Source organism: Phoxinus phoxinus (assembly GCF_949152265.1).
Source record: "Phoxinus phoxinus genome assembly, chromosome: 10".
NCBI classification, from domain to species: domain Eukaryota; kingdom Metazoa; phylum Chordata; class Actinopteri; order Cypriniformes; family Leuciscidae; genus Phoxinus; species Phoxinus phoxinus.
The window spans coordinates 18499365-18519259 of NC_136885.1; the positions used below are offsets into that span (position 1 = coordinate 18499365).

General features: G+C 38.3%; 1 protein-coding gene and 1 long non-coding RNA gene across 2 annotated transcripts in view; one reads left to right on the forward strand and one right to left on the reverse strand.

The window, feature by feature from the left end:
* Positions 1-19895, forward strand: part of LOC307005424 — an 86474-nt gene that overhangs the window by 64072 nt on the left and 2507 nt on the right. The gene's annotated exons all lie outside the window — the stretch shown is intronic.
* Positions 5071-8350, reverse strand: LOC307005636 (uncharacterized protein). Its single transcript, XM_079625982.1, has 6 exons — positions 8209-8350; positions 7892-8022; positions 7668-7799; positions 7516-7540; positions 7358-7423; positions 5071-7250 (listed from the first exon to the last, which is right to left on the reverse strand). The coding sequence occupies exons 1-6, from the start codon at positions 8261-8263 to the stop codon at positions 7156-7158; spliced, it is 504 nt and encodes a 167-aa protein (XP_079482108.1). The 5' UTR covers positions 8264-8350; the 3' UTR covers positions 5071-7155.

The window sequence follows — 19895 nt, forward strand, 5'->3', positions numbered from 1 at the left end:
GGAACTGCACAAATGGGCTCATCCTTTTATCTAATAAAAGATAAATGTCTTTTTTTGACATGACTAAATACATTTTCACCCAAACCAAATCCTGATACTTTGCTCTTTCTTGGTTGAAACCAGACCAACATTATTCAGAACAGCATGTTTGTCACTCTGCTACACTGTAATGGCGCTTATCCACTGCATGGTACGGCTCGCTTCGGCTCACAGATAAGTTAATACTGTGTGTGCACCAGAAGTTAATACTGTGCACTTTGAACATCACATTTATTTGTGCATTATTAAATTACATATATATTAAGTACTTTTTAAAATAAGAGTGCTTTAAGTAGCCTATCTGGAAGTTTTCCAGACAAGCACAGTGATGGACTTTTCTTGATAATTACTGATGACATCATAAACAGCAGCAAGTTAAATAAGCTGCATTCACACTAAGCACAGATCTGTTTTAACATCAGATGTTTTGTCCTGTCCTTAAGACATAACTGACTGTTTACATTAATTTTGAGGTTCAAGTGCATTTAACCTGCTTGTGATTACCCTTGTATTTGTCAGGTGTGCAACAAAAGGATCCAAAAGCAAAGGTAGCTCAATACGATAGTCTTAAATGACAAACAAACGGCAGCTGAGTAGATGGCTCAGAACAGGAACTCAAATGACGCTCTCCAGGTGCAGTTTCACAGTGGATACTTCGTCAGGAGAGAAAACGTTGAACAGAAAAAACTCCTTCAGTGGGAGCTTGTCCTTGTAGAGATGCAGCACGAGCAGAGATAATCACAGACGAGGGACACCACAGCAGGCAACAGGAGACAGGGCACACTAAGGCGGACGCTGCTACACAAGACAAGACAGAGGTAATACGTCTGCTGACAACATGAGAGTTACTCACACAATAATCCGACACAGAACAGGGAGAACGAACACCAGAAGTAGTGATTGAAGTAGTGACACACGCTGATTGACAGGGTTCAACAGGTGATGACATAGTGTAAACAAGAAAGTGTGTGTGTGCGCTGGTGAGAGAGAAGAATGTCAAAGAGTGCGTAAATGAGTATGTGTGGTTATGAGAGAGAACAGAGAAGCAACCCAGATCCTGACAGTATTTAAATTGCAAAACTTGATGTGAGTTTATATACTATACATTGTTTTGTGTGCGTGTTTGGGTGTAATTGGCTGCAAACAGAATACGGCTGTCTAGGGCACACAAGCCAATCCCGCAAATGCAAAAAAAAAGGAGAGCTCAGAATCGATTTAGAGGTCCTAAAGAGAGAATCAAATTGCATTAGAGAATTGATTTTTCTCCCATCTCTATAGTCGACACCGCTTTCACTGATGCCTGTAGGCCCTTATAATTACTCATTTAACTCATTGACTGACAGATTGGCTTCTGACACCACGAGTGTCATGCTTTCTAACCGGCTTAAATCCACTTTTTTTTCTTCTGTAATATTTTCTTCTTATCATGCAAATGCAGATAGAAATAGGCCTAACTTGAAAATAAATAGAAATGTAAGCACTGCAAATGTACAGCTCCATTAGTATGAACATAAGTGTAGTGCATGTGAATATTTAAAGTCAACGAGATTAATAAGTCAAGAGTCAGTGATGACATAGACTACAGATGTGTTCTTATATATCATCATGTAAGAATGCCTGAAATTGATTGTGGTCTTCTTTAAACAGGCTTCTTATTATTTTGGACTTGTTGTCCAAGTTGGCATTACTTCCAGCATACTGAAGCTTACATATTAAGCTTACAGTTGAGCATTCCTACTCAGATGATATGTTGTTCACCACTGGCCCAAATTTTGTCATTCATTTACTGTAACAGTGATAAGCAACATTTGGAGAGGTGATTCCCCTGCTGCTTCTTTTCATTCATCCTCTTTCTTATAAATGGGTGTGACTGGGTCTGGCATTGATGTTTACCATACCAATTTGTTTACATGTGTGTGATTCTGTTGCCAAGGTTACAGTAAAGCTTTGACCCTGCATGCTGGGAGATTTTAGCCACAATTATTTTTTACTCGCGTGTAGAAGTTATCTGATCATGACAACTATGATAACATGGTAGTGCTGAATAACTCCTGTCAGCATTTTGTAGAAATGTAGTAAAATTAACAGAGATTATCCAGCCACCGCTGCACCTGTGCTTGTGATTTGCTATAACAGAGTGTAGAATCTAAGTTTCTGTTAGAAAGCTAGAACATGAGCCCCACAGTATAAACACATTTTATTTTAATGTTCACAGATATATTTTAAATAACTAAATCAGCTAGAAGAAAGATAGTTAGATTGTAGTGTAAGGCTTTTTGAATTTCTGCATTTCTCAGCATTTCAAAAGAAAGGAAAACATTAAAGTTTTAAGATGTAAAACCAAGCAAGTAACTTCACAAGGCATGGAAGGTCTTATCAGATTTTATTGACACAAATCACTTTAACAAGACAGATAGTTAAGGGCAAACGATATATGAAAGATATACTACAATATACTAAAATATTTGAAAGAAAATGTAATTTGATGTAAAAATGCATTAAGATAAGTAAAATGTTTACAAATGATGACAGCAATGTGACAAATATTGCATAATTCTAAGTGCTAATTTCCCAATGGCAGCTGACGGTAAACTTTTACAATTATTGATATCATATTATATTAATTAATATCATATTATTACACATAATACAACAAATTGTTACATCATCCTTTCATTTTCTTTAAGTTGTGATATTCAGTATAGACAAATCGGTAGCACTTAATTTTACAGTACTGTTCCCCATGAATATACAGTACTATGTACTTATTAGAGTAATTGCAATAACTGGGTAATAACTCTGAACCTACCTCTAAATCTAAGCTTAACACATGTAATCACCACATATTTATCAGTACTTTCTTAGGAATGCACACTGTAAGTACACGTAAGTGCGTGTACTGTAAAATAAAGTACAACCGACAATAGTACCCAATATGTTGAGTATATGAGTATACTTTATCAGATATAGCTTGGCACACAGCAACACAACCATTTTGATTAATTTTAGGTATACATGCAGTACTGTCTGGATATATAAATATTTGTATTTTATATGACAGTTCACTTTCAGAAAAAAACTCAACAGCAGTACAATGTAAAATACACCTTTACCTTATCTAGCCCTTAAGGTACTCATAAGGTTAGGTGACTTCTAAATAACAATTTCCTCCAGATTAAATTAGTAATGCATTAGACGTGTGTACTCACTGGCACAGCATTTCATTGCATTTTGCTTCCACAGCGGCAATTCAAATACTTGTTACTTTGCTCCCACAAACCCTAGACTTAAAGGGTTAGTTCACCCAAAAATGAAAATAATGTCATTAATGACTCACCCTCATGTCGTTCTAAGCCCGTAAGACTTAGTCCGAGAGATTTCTGTCCCTCCATTGAAGCTGTATATACAGTATACTGTCCATGTCCATAAAGGTAATATAAACATCATCAAAGTAGTCCATGTGACATCAGTGGGTTAGTTAGAAGTTTTTGAAGCATCGAAAATACTTTTTGGTCCAAAAATAACACAAAATAAGACTTTATTCAGCATTGTATTCTCTCCCGGGTCTGTTGTGAATCTGCGTTCAGGACTCCGCAGTGACGCTGCTGACGTAAGACGCTGATGACGTGTTATCTGGTGCGCCCGAGCTTCGTTTACAGTCTGAGGGAGACGCACGCTATATTCAAGCTATTCTACATTGTTTGCGTGGATATCATTTTTTTAATGGTGCGTAAATGTGCATGTCGCGGATGAGACACTTTTACAGCGTGCGTTTCCCTCAGTCTATAAATGAAGCTCGGGCGCACCAGATAACACGTCATCAGCGTCTTACGCCATCAGCGTAACTGTGAAGGATTCACAACAGACCCGGGAGAGAATACAATGCTGAATAAAGTCTTATTTTGTGTTATTTTTGGACCAAAAAGTATTTTCGATGCTTCAAAAACTTCTAACTAACCCACTGATGTCACATGGACTACTTTGATGATGTTTATATTACCTTTATGGACATGGACAGTATACTGTATATACAGCTTCAATGGAGGGACAGAAATCTCTCGGACTAAATCTAAAATATCTTAAACTGTGTTCCGAAGATGAACGGAGGTCTTACGGGCTTAGAACGACATGAGGGTGAGTCATTAATGACATTATTTTCATTTTTGGGTGAACTACCCCTTTAAGAGTGGGTTTACACTGACATAACAAACAAACATTAAATTTAATTGAGACTGTGATTTCTGGTGGAAAAGTTTATGCAAATGAACAGTGTGATGTGAATGCTACCCTGATACAAATGGATACCACAGCAAAGTAAGACCACCAATGAGAATATCTTTAGTGACCTAAATACGGTCAGTTTGAACTTGGATTATTATTGTATGACAATTTGGATTATGGCTGTGTGCCATGCTACATACAGTTTGAGCTTTGTAAAAAGTTATACAAAACTGATCCATTTTTTTTAACAACATGCATACTAAGTATGTACCCCCTTGACATATGTATGACTTGGATTTATGATAAATATTTTTTTTTAACTTAATTTGCAAATTTGAATCCCGAAAAGAAAAGAAACACATTTTCAAAAATACACACTCTGATGATGTAATGAAATGTAATACAAATTTGATTAATTTCTCACTAATGTCACTCATGTATCATCATCACTTGAATAGGAAATACATTTACTTGATATAGAATATATCAGCGGTGAGCGATGGTGACTACCGAGTAGGGGTACAGAGTCTACCGACTACCCCTCCCCCAATACGCATTACCAAAACTTTATTATGTAAGCTTTAATGATAAAGGATTTTATAGCCATTTATAGTGTTAATATTAATTAACGAATTCACAAATTCACAAACTCATTCTCTCAAATTGAAGATTATAAGGACTGCACGCCCCTGATATGTATAGTATGTATATGATCTATATAAATGTTACTTCAACATTACCAAAACTGGCTTTAGATAAGCCTAATACATTTTCTTTATTTTACTGTCAGAGCCTCCATGGTCCTGCCTTTGTAGCACAGGTCAGAATTAAAGGGATAGTTCACCCTATAATGAAAATTAAATTGCAGTAGACTATGCTTTTCTTTCTTTTTTGGACCACAAAATGAGAATATTTTTTAAAAGTCCTGCTCGCGCTCATCTATATTGGCAGTCAATAGCAACCAGCATCAACCTTTTTTTTAAAAGATGCAAAAGGATCACAGAATGGTCCCATGTGACATCTGTCATATATTCCAAGTTTTCTGGGAGTATAGACCTTATGTAGCCCCGCCCCTTTTCAGCACTGCCCTTAAAAGCTAGTTACTCCTAGACAGCGATCCCATTAAAATACACAGAGCGACCGCAAAACGGAAGTTCAAAGACAATATTCTAAAGATGGCTGCGCCCTTGTTTCTCTGGCGCATAAGGTCTATACCCCGATATGAAATGTAGGCCTGGTTTCACAGACAGGGCTTTGAGTAAACCAGGATTAGGCCTTAGTTCAATTAGGACATTTAAGTAGCTTTTATAAATGTGCCTTAGAAAAAAAAAACATTACTGGTGTGAAACTTGAGACAAAACAATGGCAGTGACATAGTTGCTTTCAGTTAAAACAGCTAAAATATGCAACAACACCAAGAAATACCAAAAAAAGTATCCATGTACTTTCTTCATTTAGTTAAATATCTCTAGACCAGAACTCTGTTTGTTTGATGACAGTCAAAATGGCAGTTACAGATGTAAACGTGATAATTTCTTGTTGCGACGAACACAACAGTTATATTAACCTTAGAGAAGAAAGTACATGGATTGTATTCTGGTACGCATTTTTTTTCATCTTGATTTCTCACAACTTGTGTACTTTTATGGGGCGAGTAGATGTAAACTGTGCTTATAGAGACTCGCAAACGTGTAGTCGAGCACGTTAGACCAACACCCAAAGTCAGGATTATCATTAAATAATAAATTACTTTTCGGTTTGTTTTTCACCAAAGCATACCGTATACTCTTAGAACACTTGGCATATACGACACATGTCGCATGGGGACTATTCTGTGATAGTGTTGCATATTTTTTAAAAAGCTTGACGCTGGTCACTCTTCACTGACATTATATGATGTTTTATTAACAAAGTTCGGGGGGAGTACGTTCAGCACGTAATTAACACGAAGGGAGTGCACTCAGCAATCAATGATAAGAGGGTATATATAGACTCAGCAGTCTCAACTCAATCCATTGACAGTTTAGCAGCATCCCTCCACCACCCCTTCTCCACACTTCTAGTCCTAACCACTTACATACGGGGGGAGTACTCTGGGTTCGGACCGAACTCCGAGCTCGGAGCCCTCCCCCGGACAGCACGCCAAATACGCATTAAACTTTACTCCCTCTAATTATATGTAAGTGTGAACTCGTGAAATGGACTAGCGCGAGCGAGACATTTTTATAAAAATCTTCCTTTTGTGGTCCTAAAAAGAAAGGACAAGAGCAGGGTAAATGTTGACTTAATTTGCATTATAGAGTGAACTATCCTTTTACGATTACATTGGGATTAAAAGACAAACACGAAGTCCTACAATCTATAAACATAAGATGTTAAAAGCTACTAAAACAATGGAATGCTATATTTGTGAAAATGATAGAAGAAATGAATGAGTGTAAATAAAGAACTTATAAAGAGAATATTTTGGTCATTTAGCGCCTTTTACAATGTGACTTAGAACATGTATTACAGGGTCAGTCTCTCTGGAGCAAGCTGGGGGGCTTTGCTTGAAGTATTAACCACTACACCTTATGGCTGGGCGGTATGACGGTATATATCATTACCACGGTATTGTTACGGTACGTGGTGTAGTGAAAGACTGGGGAAAACTAGGTCACAGTACTAAACCAAAATGAAACATAATGAAGGGGGGAACACAGAACATAAAAAAATTACTAAATATTGAAAATGCAACAGCAGTAACCGTAAATTCTGTTCAGTTTGAATACTGCTCTCCTTCTATATGGGTTTATTTATTATATAAAGCCCTTTTTGTAGATTTTCCAGAATAACTACATATATTAATCTATATCGGGAAATGTACTGTTACCGTGACACAAAATTAGTTGCCACTCACCTTAAACTATTTCTTAAATAGCCAAACAAAATGGTGCTAAATAGCACCAACAGTCCACCAACAATCAAAGCAATGCCCCACGGAGGTAAACCTGCTGAATAAACATGTAAAGAGATAGCAAAAGATACGGGTTTAGAGTGATTAAACAGCAAGGCGAATTAACATAAAAACTTTACAGACTAAAACCACTGCTTTTACCGTTGTAATTATGGTTGTCATCTTGTTCTTTGGGGTCATGTGCTGATGAATGTTTCTTATCTGTAACTTTAGATTTAAACAATCAAAAGCACAATTTATATACACTACTACAATAAGTATTAGTTTCTAGAGCATGTATGGTGATTCATTATGCTTACCGGTATAACTGATATTACACTTACACTGTAACAGAAGAGAAATTTTATTTTAGAACCTCGCCTGTTCGAATGGCATAACAACGAAGCCACACAAACAATTGTGCAGCGTATTAATTTAGTTTGCAAATGAAATACACATTATTTGCTCCTACCGTGCCACAGTCAAGTTGCCATTGCAGGTTCTCGCAGACATGGAGTGTGAGGTTCGTCGGTGTCACATCCTGTACACATGGTAACCTCTTTTCACTGGCATACGGGGTTGAATCGACAATACATGTCCCATTCTATACAACAAATAGCAGACCGATGAGTTACAAAACATTTTACTTTTTAAAAATGAACAAATGTATCGAAGGAATCTAGAACAGCAAACGACCTCGAAGTACCATCCTTGTTCTTGTTCTTTGCAGTTTTCAAAGCATGGGATGTTCGCGGGCACTGTGTATGTGAATCCAGTGGACGAGCGCAGGCTCTCGCATGATGATATTTCCTGATTTGCAGGGCAATCTGATAAGAATTAAAAGATTCCATTTAATTACACGACATTCTTTAAACTTCTTCTATGATTCATTAGTGAGGCTGAAACTATGTGATGATCAATGCACATCAATGCATCAATGAGTTTGCTACGCATGTTAACAACAAATAGGCTAAATGTTTGTTAGTAGTGGAAAAACTCTAACAAAAACTTACTGTTAGATCCCACGGACTTTGCCAGAAAAATAACAAATAGCCCTAAAAGTAGCATTGTCTTGGATCGCTGCTGTTACGACGTCTGTCTATTCCACCCGATCGCGAGCCTCCTGACCTGGCTCTGTGTGCCTCTCTCACTGATGCAGGAAAATATCAGGGACCGGGTTTTTGAAAGAGAGTGCACGTGACTTGTGGGCGCGGATGCAAGGGCGGATCTAGTGGCCACCCTTTGCCTAAGCTTGGCCACCCCTCTCACAACTGCTGTTTCTGTCTCTTTTTTTATTGTCAAGAATTACGTTTTTTAAACGCAGAACCGTCTCTTTAAGACCAAAAAAAAAAAAAAAACGTGAGACGCGCACTCCAACTGCGCCTCAGCGCCAGCGCAAGTCAAACGAGTGCTGAAATGTGCAGGTGCCGAACGAGCTTCAGCAGAACAACAGACAGTGATATACGCATAGTAAATATAGAGTCAATGTTTCTCAACCGGTGGGTTGCAACTTGCAAGACAGTCGCTAGTGTGCAGTCAAAGAAACAACAAGCGTAAATCTTTTCTTATGCCACTCTTATTTTAAAAGATGTGTGTGAAAGCTGGTGACACTTCTGTCAGGTGCTGAGAAAAGTGGCGCGCGTTGTCCTACATCAGTTGGCTATCTTCGGTAAGATGAGATGTTGTCAGGCCAAATGTCAGTAAAACTAACTTTCCTGTCCTGTCAGCCGTTGTACTGTGCTCGCGGTGCGCAAATGCGGCGTGTTTTGATGTCAATTGACTTGTGAAATAATCAAAAAGGCGATTAAAGCTGTGTCAAAACTGCATGCATGCATCATGTATTTGTTATGTGTCACATCTGTCTGTGACTAAAATAATCTGCTATGTGAGATCACAATATAAGGCACAAACTGATGTCATTTTTAAATGTAGCCTACAAATAAATGTGAGCACTGTGCATTTGTACTAGCTGGCGTTAACTTGTAAAGAGGACAAAAATGGATAATTTTTAAACCCATAAAATAACTAATTTTACATTCTGGCATTTATGTGCTGTTGACTTCCGCCTTGTTCACATTCTTGCACATGGGGATTCAAAAGAGAATTTTTTCCCCTTTTTAATTTAGGTATAGCCTATGAAAGAACTGTTGCAATTATTTATTTTGACAACTAATATAGAAAAGTTAAACATACAGTGTTAACTTTTTCAGTTGCAACTTTTTTTTACAAACTCAGAATTGGTTGAAGAATTCAATGATTATATAAAATTCACTGAAGGTTGATTAATCTTTGAGCTACAGTATTTATCTGCATGTCTCATTCATGAAGGTGCAACAATGTAGAAGCTATTGGGGGTTTTGAGAACCAGAAGCAAGCTAACTGAGCAAGTTGAACTTTAGGTATGGTGTGTGCCCCTTTATTAATATGCATGGAGGTGGTGAATAATAATAATACAAAAGATAAAAATTCATTCAGTATTCCATGATTCCTAATTCACTACTATCTCAATTACAAGTAAGTATAAATTAACTGTATTCAGTTGTGTAGGCACTAAAACAGTCAAATACTTATAGTCAAACTCATTTTTAAATTAAAATAATAAAAATGTCTGTGCCACCCCTGACTGGTTGCTGGCCCTTGCCTGGCCACCCCCATGAAAAAATCCTGGCTCCGCCACTGCGCGGATGGAGGCGATGGGCCTTTCTCAATCTGTGTTCTTGTCTGTTCTTGTGAAACGTCATCTTTTGTGGCCCATGTACTGTCCCAATACACAAGTTTGCATTATGGCAAGAACGGTTAAAAATCCCGGAAGTGTTCTTGACACGTTAATTTGACCGAGGATGCATCGGTTGGTAACTTGTGTGAACTTGACGGCTGAAATATCTCAGCATTCATTTCGGATTTCGAGGAAGGAGAGGCAGGTTAATACAGAAAGTCGTTTTTCTACAATTTCGAACCTGGGAAAACTGCCAGAAGAGAAAGCCCAGCCAGTCATGATTCATATAACAGTTTGCTGATGTCATCAAGAGTATGTCATGCATTAATCTCCTCTACAACAAACAATGGTGAGAACATCAGATAATTATTCCGTCCAATAATTTCCAATAATCTGAAAAAGCAGCTCTTACATTCAATATGAGACATTTTGTATTTATTTGTAACATTACAACCATCAGGAGCTAAAACGGATATGTATATATAGCTTTGTTAATTTATTAAAAAACATCATAACACAAGATATTTAAGTGCCTGTGCAAAACATGTTTTTCAAAAATATTAGTTTCTATTAATGTAAATTGAGTTCTTTGTGCAATAAGTAAATACGTTACATTTATAAAGCACATTCAAAACCCCCATACTTGAAGTAAGGAATAATTGACGACAGGCCGTTGAATTACCTATTAGAAAAATAATGCACACCCGAGGTGGTAATGCGGTCACGACGCGAAGCGGAGTATAATAATAATGTAATAGTTCACCACGAGTGTTTGGGGAAAGTTGCCCCCATATCAAAGTGTCTATTTGCAAATGCCTTACAATATTGCGCTAGGCTACTTTCTTAACAAGTAATTAATTTTGTTACTTGGCTACTTTTTATGGAAAGTAAAGAGTTACATTACCGTGATACTTTTTCTTACCTGGGCTGGGCTAGCTTACTTGATTTTAATAACGAACAAAACAAAATGTATATTTTTGGCTAATGTAAAGGTCATTTCGAAACGGAAATGAATTAGCCTCAGGCCGAAGGAAATGGAAATTCACGGTTGTACAGTAGAGGGCGCAGTTCAAACAAACCTTTCAGCTGTGTTGCCGATTCTGGATTGCAGAAGAAAGGACACATGAAAAGTAAAGGCAGAGCCCGTCTACGGAGAGCCTGTTCACTCCCTATTAAGTCCTATTGTACCGAATTTTGGTTGTAGTTCCACCAGAGTTCCACTGGGGGCGATCACCCCCGAGTGCAAAATGAATGGGAGTCTATGGGGCTATACGGCTAAATTTGTCTCTTTCAGCCGATTGCCGTTGAGAAATCTCAGATTTGATTGTAGGTTTGGCAAGTTCAACATGGGTTATAGGTCGAAAATTGAATGAACGAGTACTTATGTCCTTTCGATTTCTTACAGGTTGAGTTGTGGTTGCCCATAACACGCTAGCATTCTGCTAATGAACGCTGATTGGTCAGTGAAGGACTGGTTACGACCAGAGATACCGCTTGATGGCATCATGGCATCCGAAGCGGGAACAGAATGTCTTCTAGCAGAAACTCTTCTAGCACGTGTGTTTACCTGTGTCAGCTGTGCTGGCGATGCCTCGAGAGAAAATAAAGTGCAGAGCGCGAAAGCACCACAGTGACTGAAGGATTGCCGTAAAGCAGTATCTCTGGTCGTACGATGTGAATGACGTCATTGACATTTTGAAAGACTTTTTAAAGCAAATAAGTGACTCTAAAAAATCTAACACCCAGCAATGTGCAATTTCTTTGCATCTCCTTTCGAATACAACATTCAAATTACTAGACAAAAATTATATCTTGAGAAAAGTGGATTTTGAGGGGTATAGCTCCATAGACCTCCATTCATTCTGCACTCGTCCTGTGAGCGCCCTCATATGGAATCAGAGTGGAACTGCAACCAGTCAGAAGCCGGAAGTGTAGCGAGAGTGAACCTTCTCCCCTTATTAGACATTCTGATAGGGTATATGGCCCTGTCCCAAATGGCACACTCCGGACTTGTGGACTTCCTCAGAGTCCACACTTTGGTGACGTCATGTAGTGCAGACCTATAGGGCCCTTGGTGCGAGTCCACGAGGGCGCATTGAGAGGTATTTTTGGGACAGACTCGATCGCCACGCCGGAAATAGGAAGACGGTCCGGTTGTTGTTTAAATATTATATTTCTACATTTACACATGATTCAGTAAAGCCCTGACATTCGGTTATATTTATTTAATGAATCATAATGTGATTGTAGCCTATTATTCAGTGCACTATTTATGTTTATATTAAATATAAATATATATTTATGTTTGAGACATCAACCACCATATTTGTATAAACTGTAGGTAACAACTGGTAAAATGTACGCATAGGTCATAAAAACCATAATGATATTTACACTTAAATATGTTCTTCTCATGTTAACGTGAGCGAAAGCTCCTCCCATTCGTTGTCTGATTGGCCTTTCGCAAATTCGCAAGGATTTCTGGGTAGTTAAAGTGCGTGAAGCCTGCATCTATGCGGGCTTCGCGGAAGACCGCTTCAAGGGTACAAAGGGGGCGCTGCTGAGCACACTTCAGAGCGGTAAAATGATGAATGGGACGGTCTACGGACTCGTAGACTCAGCGAGCACGCGCATTTTAAGTCCACGAGACCGAAAGTCCACATGAAGTGCGTCATTTGGGACAGGGCTTGTCGAACGTCGCATGACGAAACCGGAAACCTGGTCTCATCGCATCCGCTTGTCATAGAAAGTGTTAACAGCCGTATGAACTGACGCCGATATCTATGGAATTTTAAGGTAATCAGCTAACCTACCTATCTCACTTTGTTATTGGCGTTTTATTCTATTTAAATATCTTAACGTTAGTGTGAAGATTTTTTTTTTTTTACTTTTAAATATCGATCTTCACATGCGAGGGACATTGGTTATGATCATCTTTGCTCGCTCCTTTTAAGTTATCTTGAGTAAAACAGTAAAAAAATGCATGAAGCACATACAAAAGACCTAAACCGGAAGCGATGCCTTCTGTTTTCCGGTTTCGTAATGCGACGTTCTACATATAGCCTATTGTATCCTATTTTCCGTTATTACAGTTGACTACGCGAAGTGATATGGAACTGTAATACGGTTAAGACCTGCCGAAACTACTTTAGCCGTGCGGTTCCCTTAAAGGGGGGGTAAAATACTTAGTTTCAGTCAATCTCATGTTAATCTTGAGTACCTATAGAGTAATAGTGCGTCCTTCATATCTCCAAAAAGTCTTTAGTTTCATCATATTTATAAAATAAAAATACACCTTTCCGATTCTATCCGGAAAAAGCCGAGGTCCTTGATTCTGGGCGTGGGCGGAGCTATAGAGTCAAGCGGGAGCAGCTTGAGCCAGCAGTAACACTGGGTTCTTTGGGAAGCTGAACAAGGTAAACTTTCCCTCACATCCCAAAACACACTTTTTTGGAGACATTCTTGACATCAACCATTCCTATTTAGCGCTGCTGATGATGATTTCCAGTAGTAGCCCGTCGATGAGCGCGGTCTTTCTCTCCTCTGGTCGACGTGTGCGTGAACGCGCTTTTCCGAGAGCAATGCTCATATAAGGAGTTCCACTCTGGTCTACGTCATTAGATCTATGATAGAAAAAAAACAGCCGAAACGTGTTGCAACCCGGAAGTATGATTTTCAGCACAGAAATTCTCTGTTATTCGTTCAAAATAACTTTTCAAACTTTGGCCATTATTAGCATGAGTATCCATCTCTTTAACACTGTAAACAACTCTGAATACATGAAACACCATTGCACCCCCCCCTTTAATATAATTGCACACCTCAGAACGTTCGTAAACCAATCAGATTCAAGCATTCAACGGCCCTGTAGTATAATAATCAATAAATGTCGACGACATGCATTTAGTGAATACACATTCAGTGAATTCTCTCATATAGGTGGGTCATTGTTGCAGGTACAGTAGCAGCATCATTTACATCAGCCTTTGGTCACATGCACATTTGCTGTTGCCAGGAATTCATGACATGCACAGTTTAAACAACTCTAAAACAGTTTTCCGATCAACTTCTTTATAAGGTGTCCTTACATAACAGTTTTTTACAGTCGCCAACACATTTCTCAATACTTAGGTCACTTTTTCAAAACTCTTCACACAGTGAGCACAACAGAAGTATATGTGGGCTAAACTGTGGATCATTTATCATTCTTTGGCACAAAAATAATTCAGTGACTACATCTTTCAAATTACATTAATTATTTTCTCACTTCGACACAACAACCGCCACAACTCTGTGTACCTACAGACCAATTTGCACATGCTTACATACTGGTTTCAAAACTGTTCAACTTAGGTACAAAACAATAACATAATACAAAACTATGCGACAGCATTTTGCCACATTTCTACAGTAATATTGTAATGAAATATATTTTGAATCAAAAAATTAAATGGTATAATAACAATTGGACCAACCACAGCTGATTTTTTTATTGTATCTGTATCGGTGGATAGTGTAGACACATGTTTGTACTTTGGAATTACTCAGTGCAAAAAAAATACATAAAATATCTAAAGTATTGAAGCATACTGCATTATGTCTGATTCATTCTAGTAACATATATTGCAGTGAATTCTAAACAGTAGAGAGGTAGAAGAAAGAAAGCATTTACAGAGGAAACATTGTATAAAGTTACCTGTTGTTAGTGTTTTTTAGGTAATTGTTTTGTGGGTGATAAAGTGTGTTTGTTGGCTGTCAACCTTTGCTAGTGTTGTGGAAGAATGTGTTGATTTGAGACATGCATGAAGTGATTTGGTAGTTTTAGTGCATTTTGAATGTGAAATGAACTGCTATGCCGAGCTGAAAGTTGGTTAGGAGAACTGTTAATTACATGCTGAAATTTTTTAAATGCACAATAAGTGCACTGTATCAAATTAGTTAAATGTTATGACATAGTAGTTAAAAACATTTATAGCGGGTTCAGTTTATCTCATTCCCGAGACCATGAAAAAAATGGCCTCAAAAAGTATACAAGTCAAGTCACATTTATTTATATAGCGCCTTTTACAATACAGATTGTTTTTAAAGCAGCTTTACAGAGATAACAGGAAAATAATGCAACAAAGTTTGTTTCCAGAAGAAAATAGCATCACTGTCCAGCTTAAGTATAAGATCAGTGATATTCAGACACTTTAGGTCACTTGAGGCACACTTTAAATTTCAGAATTACATCACTTTAGATATAAAAATATCAGTGCCATCTGCAAACAAATAATGCCATAGAACGAACTACAAATGGATGACCTTTGTGACTTGGACTTTCATAATTCAGAATCCTGTGTCTCAGATCCACCTTCACCTGGAGAAGTGTAGTCAGACCTTGGGACATTTAAAAAAAAAAAAAACTGTTCCAAATATTATAGACAAACAAATATATAAAAAGACAAATATTGCACTCTGAAAAAAAAAACTGGTAATATGCTTTTATTTTTTATTTTTTATTAAATGGACTACTCAGAGTGCTATATGCTTGAGTAGGCTACTGTGCTAGACTGGAAGGAGCTGTTGTAGGCTATGAATGAAGATTGGGCACAAACACGAGAGTGTGTGAAAACCACGCCTTTCGCATGGCAAACAGTCTATTATGAGCCTCAGATTCAGATTCAGATTCCTTTATTAGTCCCCAAGGGGCAATTCAGTTTTACAGCCAACCCATCCATTAAGGGTTAAAGTTAAAAGTGCATTAGAACTCGGTGTATAAAAAATAATTTATAACATACACACATTTACACATGAGCCAATACACACACACACACACACACACACACACACACACACACACACACACACACACACACACACACACACACACACACACACACCAGTGACGGAACAGAGCAGTGGAGTGCAAGAACCAGTTTTGTGTAGTTATGTGTTTTCATTTAACAGTTTTATATCAGAGGGAATGAATGAGTTAGCATAGCGGTTAGTTTTTCGTATTTGCACATAATACCGCCGACATGACTGCATGATGATAAATCCATTACTGAGTACATGATCTGGTTGGCACAGTATTCTGTCTGCTTTTTGGACAACTCGTATTTTCCAGAGAGAACAGAGATCATTTCATTGGGTACCAGTGATTTTTGAGCATACCTTAACAATGTCGCTCAAACTCTTTTTGTCTTTTACAGCTAGTCCGTTAATCCAACACAGGAAAGAAAATATTAATAGGCTCTCAATGAAGGCCTGATAGAATGTGCATAGGATTATTTTACAGACCCCAAAATAGTTAAGCTTCCCCAGTAGGTATATTGCTATTGCCTTGCTATTGCCAATGACTCATGACATCGGCACACTCTCTCACACACACATACGTTTTAAAGAAACAGGAAATGTCCTGGTTCTAAAACTTGTTACTCCCTAGGTCTGCCAAAACAGAGAAGGAGAAGGATTCAGCCATTAACAGCACAGTATAGTGAATGGTTAACCTTATATCTAGATAGTGATACAGATCTCTCTCTAACAAATCTGGGTAACACTTAATTTAGTGTTCTTGTTACATGTTATGTACTTTCCATACTTGTAACCATACTTGCATTAACCCTCAACTGAACCCTAACCCTATATTAATGTTGTTCATTAATATTTAAATCAATTGTTCTGAATGACTGCAACACATTATATCATCTGAATGAGTACAAAAACAGTTTAAACTATTTTAATATTTAGTTTTAGGGCCAAAATAGTTAGGTGCCGACAACTTGCATATAAAGCAAACAGACGCAAACAGTGTTGTTCACATCTGAAATTTTTTATTGTTTGTTGAAAATCTTTACTGTTGATTATTATTATTTTTTAATACTGGTCCAGATTGATTATTTTATTTATAACCATGAGTGAGCTATGTTGCTAAAGAAAACATATAATACATTTGAAATTAAGGACAAATGTGAATGCAGAACCAACTGTATTATTAACTTTTAGTTCGAACTCTTGTAAAATAACAATTTAAATGAATTGTTAGACTCCATGTTGTATAATATGAATGATTTTGAGCTAATAATTCAGATGTATAATGCAATGGCTATAAAACTCAGTGTATTGAGCAGTGTTCTGCATGCATAAATGTTTTTAAAACATTGAAACACAAAAAAAATGATTTGTCGCCACCTAGTGGTATCAATGTAACATTCATAAAGAGTCATTGTCAGTCTGTGTGTATTAGTGGTAGGGATTTTTCAGTCACAGACAAACTGCTATTTCTCTCCAGGACTTGTGGAACTAATTGATCTTAAAGTTTCAGAATATATAGAGAGACTCAGATGTGAAGACTTATAGATAATATTTACTTCACTGCCGGTGAAAATTTGTTGTTCCTGCCAAGATTTCTCCCTTACCTCACATAAACAGCTGAAAGGAGTTTTCTTTTCATTGTCACCTTTGACTTCTCAGGGGTTTGTGTGAGTCACTATAAAGCTGCACTGGAACTATGGCCTTGTTTCACAGACAGGGCTTAGATTAAGCCAGGATAAGGCCTTAGTTCAATTAGGGCTTTTAAGTAGCTTTGCCATAGAAAGAAAAACATTATTGGTGTGCATCTTGAGACAAAACAATTGATATACACTGAACAAAATTATAAACACAACATTTTTGTTTTTGTTCATATTTTTGCGGACGTCCCAGTCACGGCAGTGTTAATTTAAGCGTTTGTTCTATACATTTGAAGGATGACTGTTTTGAGAACAAATCTCAAAATGATGCTGGCTTTGCCAGAAAACTGTTGCTCAAAGATAAGTCCGTGCCGACTATTCTGGGCTCAACAACGACGACGCAAACTGTAATGTATTTAAAACTTTAAAATAACTTTTTAAATACGCTGAATCCGCAAATGTTCTGGCTGGGGGCGTTAATAATTGATGCATAGGCACTGACGTTAGCCAATCATAACAGTGGGCGTTAACACTGAACTCTTAAAGGGGAAACACCCCCAAAACAGACTGTTTGAATCAGAGGATGAGAAACAGGGTGGGAAAAGGTCATAAATCATTACATTTTAAAAGTTTTTTTGTAAAAAAAAACTATAGTAATACTATAATTGCACCCAAGGGAACATAATAATAAAATAAAAAAAACCATGTCATGACCCCTTTAAATATTCACCTCCAAGATCGTCTGAGACCAGCCACCCGGACAGCTGCTGGCTGCTGCAACCATAGACATGTATCAGAGCCCGTCTAATAAGGAGAGCCTGTTCACTCCCTATTAAGTCCTATTGTACCGAATTTTGGTTGTAGTTCCAACAGAGTTCCACTGGGGGCGATCACCCTCGAGTTCAAAATGAATGGGAGTCTATGGGGCTATACGGCTAAATTAGTCTCTTTCACCCGATTGCCGTTGAGAAATCTCAGATTTGATTTTAGGTTTGGCAAGTTCAACATGGGTTATAGGTCGAAAATTGAATGAACGAGTACTTATGTCCTTTCGATTTCTTACAGGTTGAGTTGTTGTTGCCCATAACACGCTAGCATTCTGCTAATGAACGCTGATTGGTCAGTGAAGGACTGGTTACGACCAGAGATACCGCTTGATGGCATCATGGCATCCGAAGCGGGAACAGAATGTATTCTAGCAGAAACTCTTCTAGCACGTGTGTTTACCTGTGTCAGCTGTGCTGGCGATGCCTCGAGAGAAAATAAAGTGCAGAGCGCGAAAGCACCACAGTGACTGAAGGATTGCCGTAAAGCAGTATCGCTGGTCGTACGATGTGTATGACGTCATTGACATTTTGAAAGACTTTTTAAAGCAAATAAGTGACTCTAAAAAATCTAACACCCAGCAATGTGCAATTTCTTTGCATCTCCTTTCGAATACAACATTCAAATTACTAGACAAAAAATTATATCTTGAGAAAAGTGGATTTTGAGGGGTATAGCTCCATAGACCTCCATTCATTCTGCACTCGTCCTGTGAGCGCCCTCATATGGAATCAGAGTGGAACTGCAACCAGTCAAAAGCCGGAAGTGTAGCGAGAGTGAACCTTCTCGCCTTATTAGACATTCTCTGCATGTATAGAAAGGCTAGATGGCTCAAGGCGGAGTCAGCTGTGTCGTCACTTGGCGGCCATCTTAGGTCAGGAGACTGCGCTGCTGCTCCCTGCTGCTGTGGACGGAAGGTGAGTGACATACGCCAACTAAAATGCTCGTAACTTGATGAATTCTTGACGGATTTACAAACGGTTTGGTTTATTACAAACCTTATTAACGTGGCTATGATTTGTGCTGATGCCGATGTTTAAATTGTAGCTTCACGTTTTGAGAAACGCTTAACATTGCAGCATAGCTGTGTATAGCCGCATCCCTGACGTTTATGACACACCAAGCCGTTTGAAAATCGGTTGAAAATTTAGCAAAATATAGTTATTTCAGCACTACATGCACAATAGACTTTAATGTTATAACTGGACTCGCGGTCCTGTCCTAAGATGGCCGCCGTGTGACGTCGTCGGGTCCCATTGGCTCTCAGCGCCGGTAAGCTATCTAGCCTTTCTATACATGTCTATGGCTGCAACAAACGGTTTGCAAACTAAATATTTTTACTGTACTGATGGCAGACAGCGTGTATGGTGAGCGGTTTGCTGATGTTAACGTTATGGATCGAGTGGCCCATGGTGGCGGTGGGGTTATGGTATGGGCAGGCGTATGTTATGGACAACGAACACAGACTGTGCATTTTATTGATGGCATTTTGAATGCACAGAGATACCGAGAGGAGATCCTCAGGCCCATTGTTGTGCCATTCATCCACGACCATCACCTCATGTTGCTGCATGAGATATATATGTACGGCCCCATGTTGCAAGGATCTGTACACAATTCCTGGAAGCTGAAAACATGCCAGTTCTTGCATGGCCAGCATAGGCTACTCACCGGACATTTCACCCATTGATCATGTTTGGGATGCTCTGGGTCGGCGTATATAATA

Coding starts and splice junctions, on each gene's coding strand:
- LOC307005636 (XM_079625982.1), bottom strand. CDS start 8,263: ATGCTACTTTTAGGGCTATTTGTTATTTTTCTGGCAAAGTCCGTGGGA. Junction 7,800..7,891: donor AACAAGGATGGTACTTCGAG/GTCGTTTGCTGT, acceptor TTTGTTGTATAG/AATGGGACATGTATTGTCGA. Junction 7,251..7,357: donor TGACAACCATAATTACAACG/GTAAAAGCAGTG, acceptor TTTATTCAGCAG/GTTTACCTCCGTGGGGCATT.